The 13,588-nt window shown below is 44.6% G+C and overlaps 1 protein-coding gene across 4 annotated transcripts in view; it reads left to right on the top strand.

Annotated features, from left to right (window-relative positions):
* Positions 1–832: 832 nt before the first annotated feature.
* FBXW4 (F-box and WD repeat domain containing 4) overlaps positions 833–13,588 on the top strand; it is a 61,056-nt gene continuing 48,300 nt past the window's right edge. For 2 of the 4 annotated variants that reach the window (XM_053984020.1, XM_053984017.1), the window contains exons 1-2: positions 1,401–1,699; positions 12,527–12,622. In XM_053984020.1, the coding sequence (XP_053839995.1) occupies positions 1,416–1,699; positions 12,527–12,622 (380 nt within the window). In that variant the 5' untranslated portion in view covers positions 1,401–1,415. Of the gene's footprint in view, positions 1,351–1,400; positions 1,700–12,526; positions 12,623–13,588 lie in introns of those variants that run through there. The other 2 variants (XM_053984018.1, XM_053984021.1) reach the window with 2 other exon arrangements.

The following is a 13,588-nucleotide window of genomic DNA, read 5'->3' as shown; positions in this document are numbered from 1 at the left end:
ATATACTGAAATTTATTATCCTACTCCACCCTGCAAAATGAGATGTTGATTGTGGTGGCTAAGTGATACCTGTTCAAAGCATTCTAGGCAGATGATGAACTTGTTACAATTTATCTTTTTTTTTTTTTTTTTTTTTTTTATTCTGAGGGAGAAATTTCCCCAGGATTTCAGGCTTCTGTAGACTGGAAAGTATTGTAAGAAAGAATAACACAACACTAGACTCATATTTTCCTGCTCCACTGTCCGTGGAGAGCTACTCTGCCACTTTGGACCAGAATCCTGCCTTGTCAGTACTCCAGGCTCCTGTGGATGGCAACAATGACTCAGTTATTATGAACTGTTCTTTCGAGGTGGTGTGCTTGTGTATGTGTACACACACGTGTGAACTGTGAACACTTTTCAGATCTCACTCTGTGGAGCTCTGGAGGGCGGAATGGACTGCAAGGAAGGGTGCTGGTGAAAAGCCAGCCCTAAATCCATTGTAGCAAGGCCTGTTCTTATGTGGGGAAGACCCTTTCTTTTATGTGTCACAAGAATCTTTGAGTGTTGAAAACTGCTGTGCAGCACCAGATGACCTCTGCTGTCACTTCGTGGGTGACAGGCGCTCCTGACCCTGGTCAAGGATAATTAATGAGCATTAAATCACCTTGCTGTTCACCTTCCTTTGCAGGAGTGCAGTACCTAGCTGGTGTTGCTCCGGGTGGTGAGGCAGATGTTCTGGTTACCTGGGATCACCATTCCCACCATTAACTGTTCACGTTATTAACAAATACTCTGATCAGGTGACATCGCTAAGCCCAGATCGGAAGATACAGACCCGTGAGCCGGTCGTGGCGTGTCGAGGGGGTGTGGGGGAGGGCAAGTGGCACAGGGGGAGTCCCAGCGGCTCCCGTTAATGAATTAATCTGCTAACGAGGGTGGGCTCGGCGGCCCGTGCCCCCTCCGGTCCCGGCAGCCGCCTCCTCCCCCGGAGGGGGCAGTGACAGGCAGCGGCTTCTGCCCCATGTGACTGGGGAGCGGCTGCCCCGTCCATGGCTTGGCCTCCCCCGGGCAGCAGCAGCTCCGGCTCCCGGGGAGGAGGGGCGGGAGCTGCTGCTCCATGGGGAGGAAGGGCAGCCCCCGATCCCCCCAGGCAGAGGGGGGATCCCGGGCCGCCTCCCCCCCCTCCCCGCTCTGGGCCTTACCTGAGGAGCTGCTGCTCCTCATCTGCTCCTACCTGGACGCGCAGGCCTTAGGCCGCCTGGCCCAGGTCTGCCGCCGCCTGCGCTTCCTCAGCAGCCGCGATGTCCTCTGGAGGCGCATAGCCCGCGGCTGCCTCAACTCCGGCTTCACCCAGCTCGGCACCGACCTGTAAGCGCGGCCTTCCCGGCGGAAGGGCGGGGAGCGGCGGCGGCGGCGGCCCGGAAAGGCCGGGGATGCCGCGGCCCAGCCGGTTGCCAGGGCCGCGCTGCGCTCCTGGCGTGGCCGCCGCTGGGCCGCGAGGGGCGGGGGACGCGGGGCCATTCCCGAAGCGCGGTTGCGCCGCCCTTTCCCTGCGCCAAGAGGGGCGGCGAGGGCACGGGAAGGGCCTCCCTGGGAGGGAGCGGCCGATGGCGCACACCAGGGTGGCGGGGCCCAGCCCCGGCGCTGCCCGGAGGAGTTGGGGGAGGCGCCTCTTGTCCCCGCGAGGGAGCGGCGAGGATGGCGGCGATTTCGTGGGGTATATCACTGTCAGGCCCAGCGGCAGTGCTGGAGCGTGAGGCCCTCTCCACGTCTGGAGAACTGTGTCCAGTTCTGGCCTCCTCAATACAAGAAAGACAGGGAGCTCTGGGTGAGCTCCAGCGGAGTACGAATGATAAGAGGTCTGGAACATCTTCCCTGTGGGGAGAGACTGTGGGAGCCAGGCCTCTTTAGTCTAGAGATGACTGAGAAGGATCTCATCAATGCATATAAGTATCTCAAAGGCAGGTGCCAGCAACAGGATGAGTAGCAACGTCCACAAACTAAAACAAAGTTTCACCTCAGCATGAGGAAGAACGTTATGCTGAGGGTGGCAAAGCACTAGAATGGGCTGCCGAGGGAGGGCCTTGGAGTCTCCCTCTGGAGACATTCAAAACCCACCTGGCCTCATGGCTGTTTAACCTGCTCTAGGTCACCCTGCCTTGGCAGGGAGGCTGGACTAGATTACATTCAGAGGTCTTTTCCAACCCTAATAACTCTGTGATTTTGTGATTTTCTCAGACCCCAGACCCCTCCAAACACTGAGGCCTGGGGGCTTCAGACTAGGGGAGGTTGGAGCACAAGGAGATGGATGGAGCTGCTGTGTGCAGCTGGCATGGATCCTGTATGCCCACACACCCTCCCCACTTCTGAGCAGTGATTCCTGCCATGGTCTTGAAAACACCTCAGAGAAGAAGCTGCAAGGGAACAAGGATGGCATCCTGGGAAAAGGCTAGAGAGCAGGCTTAGTGCATTCTTATGTGAAAGAGCTTTTGTGGGTCCCCAAGAACACGTGTCTTAAGTTCTCACAGAGCAGCTTGCTGGTATAAATGGTGATGGCTGGCACAGAGCAAGTGACTCCTGGACTTTTCGTGGCTTCTGTGTTTTAAAGTTTTGTGAGTAGGAATTATTTGAGGTTTTTTCCCCTGGGGTTTTTATTTTTCCCCCAGTTCAAGAGCACAACACAGGTTAGGAATAGGGTCAAGCCCTCTAGGTTTTGCAGTGTGTAAGACACCAGCATCTTCTTAGATCAAGTTCCTTTGGGGCTTGGGCCTTGGCAGTGGGTGGTGACGATCCAGACTTTGCTTTTCCTCTCTCAAATTTGGCTGTGTACCAAATGCCACTTGGAGGCAACCTCACAAAGTGGACCTGCCTTCCTCATTTAAGGATCCCAAGAGAAGTTTGTGTTCTTAGGATCTACAAATCCCTTCCTATGGCTTCTTTTTAGCTGCCAGCATGGATCTTGTTTGTCATTCAGTGACTCAGTATTGTTTCCATAAACACTGTGCTGACATGACTCAAAAGAAGGGATGGCGAGTTTTGACCCCTCTTTTGCTGTCTGATGTTACTGTCTCATCAATGCACAGACTTTAGAGAAATGTTTATGGCTTCTGCTGGCAGGAACAGAAATTTGCTGGTGCTGAAAATCCTTGTGTTGGGTTTTCAGGCCAGCACTTCAACCCACTCAGTGTTCACAGGTTGGAAGTTAAGCACAGTTCCCTTGGAAGTCAGCAGGAATAAGCACTGTGGAATGGCTGTGCTCTGGACTCTTGTCTACTGTGATATATGATTTTGTCTCCTGAGGAAATGAAGTTCTGTATTTTTCATTAAGAATAAGGTGATACTCTGCTCCTTCAGTTGCAGGAGGGATCAGGTGTACAGCTGAGCAGGTGCAGTGTGTGTAAGGACCACCACTTCCCCCTGCAGAGGAATGCAGGTCTATAAACAGCTACAGAAGAGATTTGCTAGGTCAGAGGGTTTCAGAGAAGGAAAGGTTGCTTGAGTATCATGAACTCACCAGGATTTCAGTGCTGTTAGATTTGCTATGAACAGGGGTTTTTTTTAGTAATTCTAGGATGTACTTTTGTGCTGTGTCCTATTTTCAAGTTTTCCTCAAACAACTCCATTACTGAGAGCTGCTTTTAGCATTGGTCAGCACTTCCTTGGTCCCGGGGAGTTCAGTCATAGGTAACACACTCAGTTACATTACAAGTGGTTATGAAGAAACCTTGAGATATATCTGGAGGATGATTCCTTTAATTAGTTCTTACTTCATAAAAGGCTCAGACAGTCCAGTTCCTTGAAATAGTGTAGCAAATGCTATGGAGAATACCTGAAAAACAAACACTTGTTTTCCCTGGGTGGAGATCCGGCACCCAGAGATATGGGGGCAGTTGCAGGAGTTTTACTCCAGTAGGGTAGACAGTTTGGCAACAGTTTGGCAACAGTTTGGCAACAGATATAAAGCAAGGGCATATTGCAGAACCAGGAGGTCTGCATATCTGAACACCTGCAGAAGAACCAGTATGGCTGCATGTGTTGAGTTGTACATCTGTAAAATTTGTACTTAGCTGAAGAAGAGTTTAATAGTTTCTGTGGCAGCGCAAGGGTTTTAACTAGCTATGTCTCTTCTGTAGCACTTGCTCCTCATACATGTCTCCAAGATCAAGAGCTATCTCCCAGGTTGCTGCTCTTGCAATTGAGAGAGTACAATTAGCAGAGAGATACTGTATTTTATTTGAGTAATCAGTACAAGGTGGGGATGGAGTTTAGGCAAGCTTCTGCACACAGTGTCCTCCTTAATATCAATTTTAAGTGGAACCTGGTAGATTGCTTGTTGAAGGTTAAATTTGAGCTGAGCAGGTATTTAAGCTAAAACACTACTGTGAAAATAGAATGGAGATGAAGATGTTGGGTAGCTGGACCTTCTTGATAACCGCTTTCTTAGCGATATGGAATAACTCTTGAGTTTGTCAAACTTGGCTTTGACTCACTCAGGAGCTGAAGCTTCTATTGCATGTTCTGGCTAATGTTGCATGAGGTGAACACTAGTTTTTACTTTTGCGAGGTTTTTGTGCAATACTGTGTGCAGTTGAGAAAGCAAAGTCTGGAACCGTTTATGGTTAATATACTTAATGAAATAACATGCATGGTTCTCACATTAGATCTTAAACTGATGGTCCCTGGGAGGCTGGCATAAGTTAAAAACTAGTCTAGGGAGTATTTACAGTTTAAGACAAAAATCCTTCTCAGAATAGTTTGATCATTTCTGCTGTTAAGTGGCTTTTGATAAGCCATCTGGTAATGCTTTGTAAATAGCAATAAATTTGAGCCTAAAGGAGATAGCTGTGAAACTTAACTCCTGCCTCCAGTTTCCCATTTTTAAAAAGGTGATTAACTTGAAAATGACACTATTTCTTTAAAATGCTTTTTCTGTTGGATATATCTTCAGATAATTGTAACAACAAGGATCAAAAGGAACAAACTTTATCTTGCATGTGAAAAAAACTGTTTGCACAATCAGCTTGCTTATAAAACTTCTTTCTGCCAAAATAGGGAAGAGGTAAGATTCATAAGAAACTGGTTGGAAACCCCTAGCTGTTAGCAGCATGGAGAAGAAAAATAGTAGTATATGTAGAAAAAAAAAAAAAAAAAAAAAAAAAAAAAAAGATTTAATCTGATTTTTAAAATTGTCATCCTGGCTACATACTTTTAAAAATTGCCAGCTGTGGTTATCTCTGGACTCATGCTTGCACTTAAACGACAATTAAATTAAGTTGCTAATGATGTCAAAGGAAGATGTGAACTTAAGCCCATACAGTAGCTGTTATGCTGAAAAGCATATTCACAACATTGACAATCTCTAATGTGTTCCCTTTCTGGTAGATTCAGCCAAGTGGAAGCCACAGATGTAAGCCAAGTTAAGTATTTAAGGCATGGATTCAATTGTGCACTTGCAGAAGAAGAAAGAAGTTTGCTTTGAGGAATGTATCTGTACACTTCATTCCTTTGGCAGAGGAGAGTCACTAGATTCATATTCACCTGAGTCACTGTATGTTAGGGATGGTATGGGCTGACCTGGAAGAGTTCTTAAAGCACATTCTCAGTGTTAAAAATGTGCCATTTCTTCGTTGAATCAGCAGTAACTAAATGTTCAATAGAATATTGTGTCATTATTATGGAAGCACAGAGTGGCTTTGCATGGATGTGCTTCTTGGTATCTGGACTGTGAGAGTCTTCAAATCAGGCTGTCACTTTTTCTGTATAAACGAGTTAATTTTATGTATAGACCTGTACTGCTACAAGACCTTGTTGTCAAGATGGTAAAAAGAGAGTCCTTATGCTAAGTTTTTTGCTTTACTCAGTCATAGGAGCAGCTGAAGTAAAAGTTGAGCCATGTTTTCACGATGTAAGGTGAAAGGAGAATTTTTTGTTTCAAAAATGCGTGGCAGCATATCACAGAAAAGTGAAGGCTTAACAACACTTTCTGCATCTAAACTGTAGCTGAGTACTAACACAAAGCCTTTGGGGGTTTTGATGATATAGTGATATTACAGTTGTGTCCTGTAGTCTGTGTCTGTTTTCCCAGCTGTTGTACAGGCCCAGCAAGAGCAGTCTCTGCCCTGATGAGCTTGCTGCCTAAATAGCCAGGGTAAACGGGCTGGAGGGGAAGGAGAGGCAGGGAGATGTCAACCAAGCTGCCCTCTGTGCAGCAGGTCAGTGTCAGAGCCAGGAATAGCAAAGGGTGCTTTAAGCCTTTATCCAGGGCCTGCTTGCAGGACCACCTTGGACTGGAGAAATCGGAGAGGCAAAGAGCTCATTGTAAGGTGATTCTTTATTTAAGGCATGGAAGAAAGGAATAAAGTTGCAGCTGGGCTAAACTTATTTCCTCTTTGTTACAAAGGAATTTTAGAGGGCAGGTTTAAAGTTGGAACCTAAATAACTTGACAATTTGCTCTGTAATGTATTAATAGATGTCAAAATATAGAAGTGTTGCACTGCATGTTTTCTCTTTCCCTGTCTTCTGTTCTGCCTTGCCCACTAGGATCATGGTGTATTCTCCAGTTCAGAGAAGTAGATTCATTAATGGACAGATTTATCATTTATGAGTATTTAAGAGCTTGTGTAAGCATTTTGGTGAGTTAATAAAAGCTGTGTTTTCTCCAGATCTTGGAAAAATGTATATACCTACAGGAGCAGGAAATGGCCAATCTGTGCAAGTCAAATCCAAATGCAAACTGCAGCAATCATAGTAGACCTCAGCCTTCACCACTGGAGGGGGAGGGAGTGTGAATGCCTGTAAAGCTGCTTCAGTTTCCTTCATCTTTTAAAACTTGTTTTAAAAACAAAGTTTCATTACTTTAAGACAGAAATGAAGAAGGCAATGAACTGGTGCGGATGATGCAGAGGGTAATACTCTGGGGAAGATGTTGCAGTAACAGAAAAAGCTTGGATGAGGAAATGCAGCTCTTGCTTTGTGCTGGAAAAGTCGGTGGTTTTTATAAAGTGCTGTTACATTTATTCTTACTCTGTCTTAAACTGTTAGTGCTGAGCAGGACAGATCTGCCAGGACAGCTCCACAACATTGAAACTGCTGCTTTTTCTGGGAATGTGAATTTGTTTGTAAGAGTTCTTTGAGGCCTGCTGACCCTTCCCTTAAGATCTTCACTAGTTCAAAAAGGCAGAAGAATTTTATGTAGTTCAGGGCTTAAAATATGTGTGCTCTGTTTGTTGCTGTTACCTCTGTTGGACTAGGTATGGGTTATTTCATTCTATCCAAGTACTACCCTGACAGTCTACTCTTTCAAATCAGACTACACTTCACACTTCTTCAGCAGCGTCAGGTTTTCTCATAATCTTTCCAAGGCAGTGCATTTTTTTAAGAAGCCCAGATTTCATCTCCAAAAAACCTACGAACTTCCTGAAAGAGTCCAAATCCTGACTGGAGTTTCTAGCCAATATCCCATTGCAGTCACTTGTAAGGGAGAGGGCAGAGGTGGCAGAGTGGCCTGGCTCAGTCTTGGTGGTGGTGTTTTTTTGGGAAAAACTTTTTCACTTTGTGAAAGTGTATGTCCTTGCTGTGTGCACAGAAATTTGTTTGTACCTCTGGGTATTATGACAGCCTCTGCCTTCTTCATGAGGTGACTTGTTCACAAGAGCTGTTTGGTGGCACAGTAGACAGCCTGGTAACATCTGAGATGGCATAGACACACCAGAGGAAGCAAGGAACGGTGAGGAACAGTCAGCAGAGCTCTTTTCCATCTTGGAGTTATTTGAACCCATGTCCCTTAGGGAGAGGGGAGCACAGAGGACAGGCTGAACATGACAGTAAGCTAAATAAGGGTCATGTGCTAAAGGAATTCAGTTGGAATTTTTGTCCTGGAAGAGACATTTAGAAAGCCAGCCGACTTGTTGAGGACAGTAACAGGGGCTCCTGACATAAATAGCTTTTCCCTCTTGGCTGGCTGTTGGTGGCCCATGACTTGTAGCTGCACTGAGACCCTGCCACTCAACAGGTGTGTCCCGACTACACAAATAAGTGCAGTTGGTCATTGTGTTAGCCAGCCTTGCCACAGGGCCAAGGTTGATAGTGGGGCTTAGCCACTGTGACCTGTTTGTTCTCTATGACCCTTCCAGTCAAGCCTCAGGCAGGCTGGTGACAGCTTTTATGCAGACAGCAGATTTTGTCCACAGAAGAAATTCAGTTTCAGTAGGTCTCTGCAGAGTTGCATTTCCAGATGAGCTCTTCAGTACTTAAAATGTAGCAAAACATGAAGGACTTTGGTGGGTTAGGGTGCCCCATGCAGCTGGGAAAATACACGGCATGACATGTTGGTGTTATCTTCTGTAACATGGCCTGTGTTGTTGCAGGCACCACTGTTTTGGCACATGCTGAAATTGTAGACAGCCAACAGAAATCTCCCTGGGATGCAGTACAGCACAGAAGCTCTTGCTGTTGCAGAAATACCATTTCTGGTGGAAAAGGACTTTAGATGGGGAGGGTATCATTGAAGGCAAGATCTGTTGGAGGTGAAGCTTTAGGAGGTGATGTGCCCTGGCTGAGTGATTCTTTCATTGCTTTCTTTTGGGGCCCAGGCCAGCAACTGCCTTGGTACCTGAGGTCACCTGGGTCAGTGATGCTGTGTAGGGACAGTTCCAGTCTCTTACTTCAGCAGCTGGGAAGTGGGCTCCAGAAGGAATATTACATTTCTTTTGGTAACTCTGCCAAGAAGGAGAGGAAATTCATAATTTGAGCAAAATACTTTTAGCTTTTTTTTTGTAGACTGGGGAGAGGTAGGAAGGGGGAAATGAAAAATCCCTTATGATGGGTTGCTTGGGATGATTTTTCTCTTGGAGCTCCCTCTCAGGCTGTAAGAAATGTTCACCTTCTCTTCCTTAGTATAACAAAATATATTTTTAAAATACAAAATAAGACTCCTTTGAAAAGGGAGCCTTCATCAGGAGTGCACGCAATCGAAAACATGCATTGCCTCAGGTCATGTATTGCGCTATGATCTGGGATTCTGATAAAGTGCTTTTTGGTGATAATTAGATAAAAACAAAGACAGCCTTGTATGTTGTGAGTAATGTAACTTTATCAAATATTGATAATTGTGATGCCCTAGCAGAGGTGTAAGATGATGCACTCTAAAGGGCTTTAAGAACATTTTACTTGAATTTCATTGTGTTTTCATAATCAATTTTCACTTATCCCTTCATCCTGTGTTTCCTGTCATCCTTCTAGGATGCTGGACTGTACCTTAATTGCTTTCTGATGAAGGCCTGTGTAGGTCCTGGCTAAAAAGCAGTCCTTCCCCAGTGAGTCAGCCGTCAGTAGTCTTGAAGTTCACTGTTGGGTGGCTTCTCTGGGAACACAAGTGCCAAGATCTTGATTTCACAGAGTAGTTAAGCATGTCCTGAATTTTAAGCATGTAGGTGGCTTAGTATTTTTCTGGATTGTATACTAAGAAAGATCAAGGTATTCATTGGCCAGTGATAATGTTCTCTCCATAGCATTTTATATAGCATTTGGCTTCATATGGTAGTTTAGTCTCCTGAATCTTTGGATGTTCAGCACAGTTGCTGAAGTAAGAGGTACCTAGTTAAGTCAACTACTCACTGCAGGTGTCTGATGTCTGTTGATTGTCTCGGTCGTCATGGAAAAATTCTTAAAAGTTTGCAAGTGTAGAAGGTGTGCTGATCATGACTGAAACAAAATAGGCTCTTGTAGGGGAGAAAAGGAATATTTTATCAAATTGTTAAGTTTATACGGTGATGCCATTTTTCTATGATTTGAGAATTGTTCTCAGGCATTGCAGTGATGCGCATCACATTTTTTGATGCATTCTGGGAATTGCTCTGGAGGGATGCTGTTGTGGAAGCAAATCAAGTGATCAGATTGTATCTCAGCACTTGATTCCATAGCTGGGCTTGGTTTAACTTCAGGTATGAGAGATCAAATGTCTCTGACTAACACTGCACTTCAGCATTTGCTGCCCCATAGTTGGCAAAGGGGAGGGATGTATCAGTCCAATTTCTACAGAATCTTTCTCCATATGGTCTGTCCCTTTTCTTGCATCTATTTTGAATAAATTAAATGTATGGGATATAAAAGGAGGATATTTTTAGGACATGTTTAAATTAGCTGGATTCAGAGTTGCTATATGGAGGAGGAAGGCTGGATGAATAAATAATATATCAATTAAGAATAAAACAAAAAAGACAAAACTTAATGCCATAACCACCCCCCTTCCAAATCACATCGGACCTCCCCCATATAGTCTCCCCACCCAACCCTCATCCCCTCCAGATAGGAACTGTTGATACGTAGGAAAGAATGAGGTGTCTGTTTCAGGAGTAACTTCAACAGTGAACTGGGGCTCTGGGCTGAGCCAATGTGTCACTCTTCAGAACTTTCATTTTTAGCAGTAGTCAGGGTCAAGGCCTGCTAGAAAAGGGACCAGCAGCATAAGATGAAGGCTGCTTTTTTGACCTTGGAGTCACCTTTTTCAGAGCCTTGGAAATTACATCTAGTCTTAGTAGGGTTTATGCATTGAGCTCAGAATGTCTGGTTGGGCCAGCATGTGTTGGGAGGGGGATGTAGCATGAGTGTGTTTTCCATCACTGTGCAAGTTGGTGACTTAAAATCTGTATGTGGGGAGAACTTAACTGAGGGTTGAGTGTAGGGAGGAGAAGTGTTTTGGAGCAATGAATGGAATTGCATGTAGGCGGAGAGCCTGAACTCTGTCTGGGAGAGTAATAAGCAATGATGAGAGTGGATCTGACCTGACTTTTCGGTACCGTGCATTCCTCATCTCAGACACTATCTGGCCTCATGAGCTCTTGCAAGCGCTCCCTTTAAAAAAGGAATTCCTTTTCTTGCAGCCTAGTCTAACTCTATTTTGGTTTTGTTTGTTTGTTTTTAAATGGCTATGAAAAATAAAGAACCTGTAGCTTTCTAAATTCAGTTTTAATTGGTGTAGCTCTACTGATCATAAACGTAAAGTTGCAAAGCTTTCTAGAGGATGAAAAGCTTTTCTGTGTGTGGTTTCTGTTTTTGTTTAAAATGGGTCACATGCCCAGGAATGCAGTCAAATTATAATGGTGACTAAGTGCCGGAAAGCATAGAAAAGAGGAGGGAAGGGTGAACAGAAAAAAAGGAGCCTGAGGCTATGGAAGGAAGGCTGGGAAAATAAGAATCTGGCCAGACCCCAGGGCCAGGTTAGAGATTCGTACACCCATTAACACAGGAGATGTTTATTTACAGGGAGCCAGTCTTTGTTTTAAAAATGACAGAGTACCTGAAAATGTTACTTTTGGGAAGTGGATTGGAGAGACTATAGGGATGGGAGGAAGAAACTGATTCTCATGAGGCACCAGTTCCCATCTCTCGAGGATCTTCCCTTCTCCCTGTGAATCTGGGTGTGTTGGCTGTTGAGAAATGCATGAATGTGGGATAAACTCTTGTAGTCTAGTAAGTGTAACCCCCTAGTTACAAAGGACTAGAGTTTCTTCTTGTTTGTAGTTTTCTGATCTTTTCTATCTAAGCAGCTCTGGAAGGATATTGAATAATTAAATTTATGATATGAGAAAGATGGGAGCTAAGGCTGCCTTTCCCCGTGTCTTTAATCAGCTCTGGATCATGAAAACAAAACAGGTGTTGAACAGCTGCTTGAATGGAGTAGATTCATGTAGACTCTAAGTAGACCTTGGTCCCAGGTCTCTGTGGTACCTACTTTTTGTCACATCTTCAAGAGTATTGATCTTGGTTTGTCTCAACTCATTCCAATAACTTTGATATGTAGCCCAGCAACAGCTATATGAGCAATAGTCTCTCTTTTAGTAGCTTTGACTTTAAAGAGAGAATTTTCCAGCGATATGCTGGAATTCTCTGTCCTTTGGTGAGCTGCTGCAAAAGATAATTTTTCTTGGGGTGTGTGTGCATTGGATTGTTTATACACATGAATGTATTTTATCTTTAGCTTGAACACATCTTGATTTCTGATTATTGTATCTGGTTATGGGATTGTCAGACAGGTGATACTCTGGAACAGTTTCTTTACTAGTCCTTCTGGATAGACACACTCTGGCTTTTCACTTCAGTGTTCTCCTGACTAGTGTTTCCTCCATCTGTTCTTGTGTGGTGTTGTCCTTATCTTAAATAGCTCTTGTCAGTCTCTATTAAAAGGGTGATGTCCTATATCTCTGGTTCTTCTGGTGGTTTCTTTCTGTGTCATCTTGTTTGGATTACATTCTGTCTGAACCTGTGCTGCATTCAGTATACTTGGTCAAGTCTTGATTATATTTAAGGTTTGTGATCATCAGAGGTGGCTTTCTTTGCTGGTAATCCCCCACTCTTGTCAGTATTCCTTTCTTGTCAGCTGTCACAAATGTCCTCACTGTAGTGTGGCACCGGCACCATCAGTGTATGTCAGTTCATCATTGTGGAACCAGGGTGAGAGCTTACCTATGGCCATCTTGAATGCATTTGTTGATCAGAAGGCATCAGTCCTGGTTGCTAATCTTATCTCTCCTTCTCTGTCTGCAGAGCTGCTGGCATTCCAGTGAAGGAAAGGGTGAAGGTGTCTCAGAACTGGAGGCATGGACGCTGCAGGAGGGAGACAGTCCTGAAATGGAAATGCAAGCAAGTGGCTTCTTCCTCTTCTTCTTTGTTATGTGACAGCTGCTGTGGGGCCTTGGGTTTGTGCCTGTGCCCTGAAATGAGATGTTTCCTGCTCTTTGTGCTCCATGAGGTCTCATGATTGTTGCTGGCTTAATTTGGCTGTTCCTGGGTAACCAGAGTTGTTGCCTTGCCCTAGGGATTCATGCTGAGTGTCAGGAGTTTCTTTCATAGTAATTTGAATTTGTTCTGATCTCTACAGTTCTAGTCACATTTAGCAACCTTTACTACAAACTGTTGTATTCATGTCTACTGCTGTATACTGCTCTCACAATGAGCCCACCTTGATCCCAGATGTGGACTTAGGTGTCCCTCAAAATGATTCTTTTGTCTGCTGTGGTTTATCCTGGATTCTGATTTGGATGTACAAATCTAAAATGCTAATTGCCATTCACCTGCTTTTTGCTCCTTCATTCTCATGCTTCTCTCCTTCACTCAAAAAAAAAAAAGTATATTTGGCATTAATGATGGGAGCTTGTTGTTAAATTCTTGTTTGCAAAGGTGTACTTGGCTTTCAAAGCAAAGCATAAGATGGGTCTCTTGTCTGAGCTGCACATCAAAATTTTCAGCCTTCACATTATCAGACTGAAGGAAAAATGAGAAAGATTGTGGTTTGTTAGCTGCTGAAGAACAGGGACCTTCTACTGAGCTTTCATACCTTTTTGTGCTGTGATTTAGATTGAAGTGGTGGATAACGTGCCACTTCTTATCTAGAGTCCTGGGAACAGCTGTAATGAGCAGAGTGGGTTTTGGTGCAGGTTGTATACCTGCCTTTGAAGTGCTTGCAACCATCTGTGAAGACAGACTCTGTGGATATTAGAGATCATTACTAAACCAGCTTCCCAAGTGAAAAGGCAAGGACTGATTTAATGAGGCTACCATCCAAATGGCATCTCCTAATTTTCATTTATCCTGCTTCAGATTTGTTAC

This window comes from Vidua macroura, chromosome 8 (assembly GCF_024509145.1).
Source record: "Vidua macroura isolate BioBank_ID:100142 chromosome 8, ASM2450914v1, whole genome shotgun sequence".
NCBI classification, from domain to species: domain Eukaryota; kingdom Metazoa; phylum Chordata; class Aves; order Passeriformes; family Viduidae; genus Vidua; species Vidua macroura.
The sequence above is the reverse complement of the archived record's forward strand: the minus strand, read 5'-3'. Positions and strand labels throughout refer to the sequence as shown.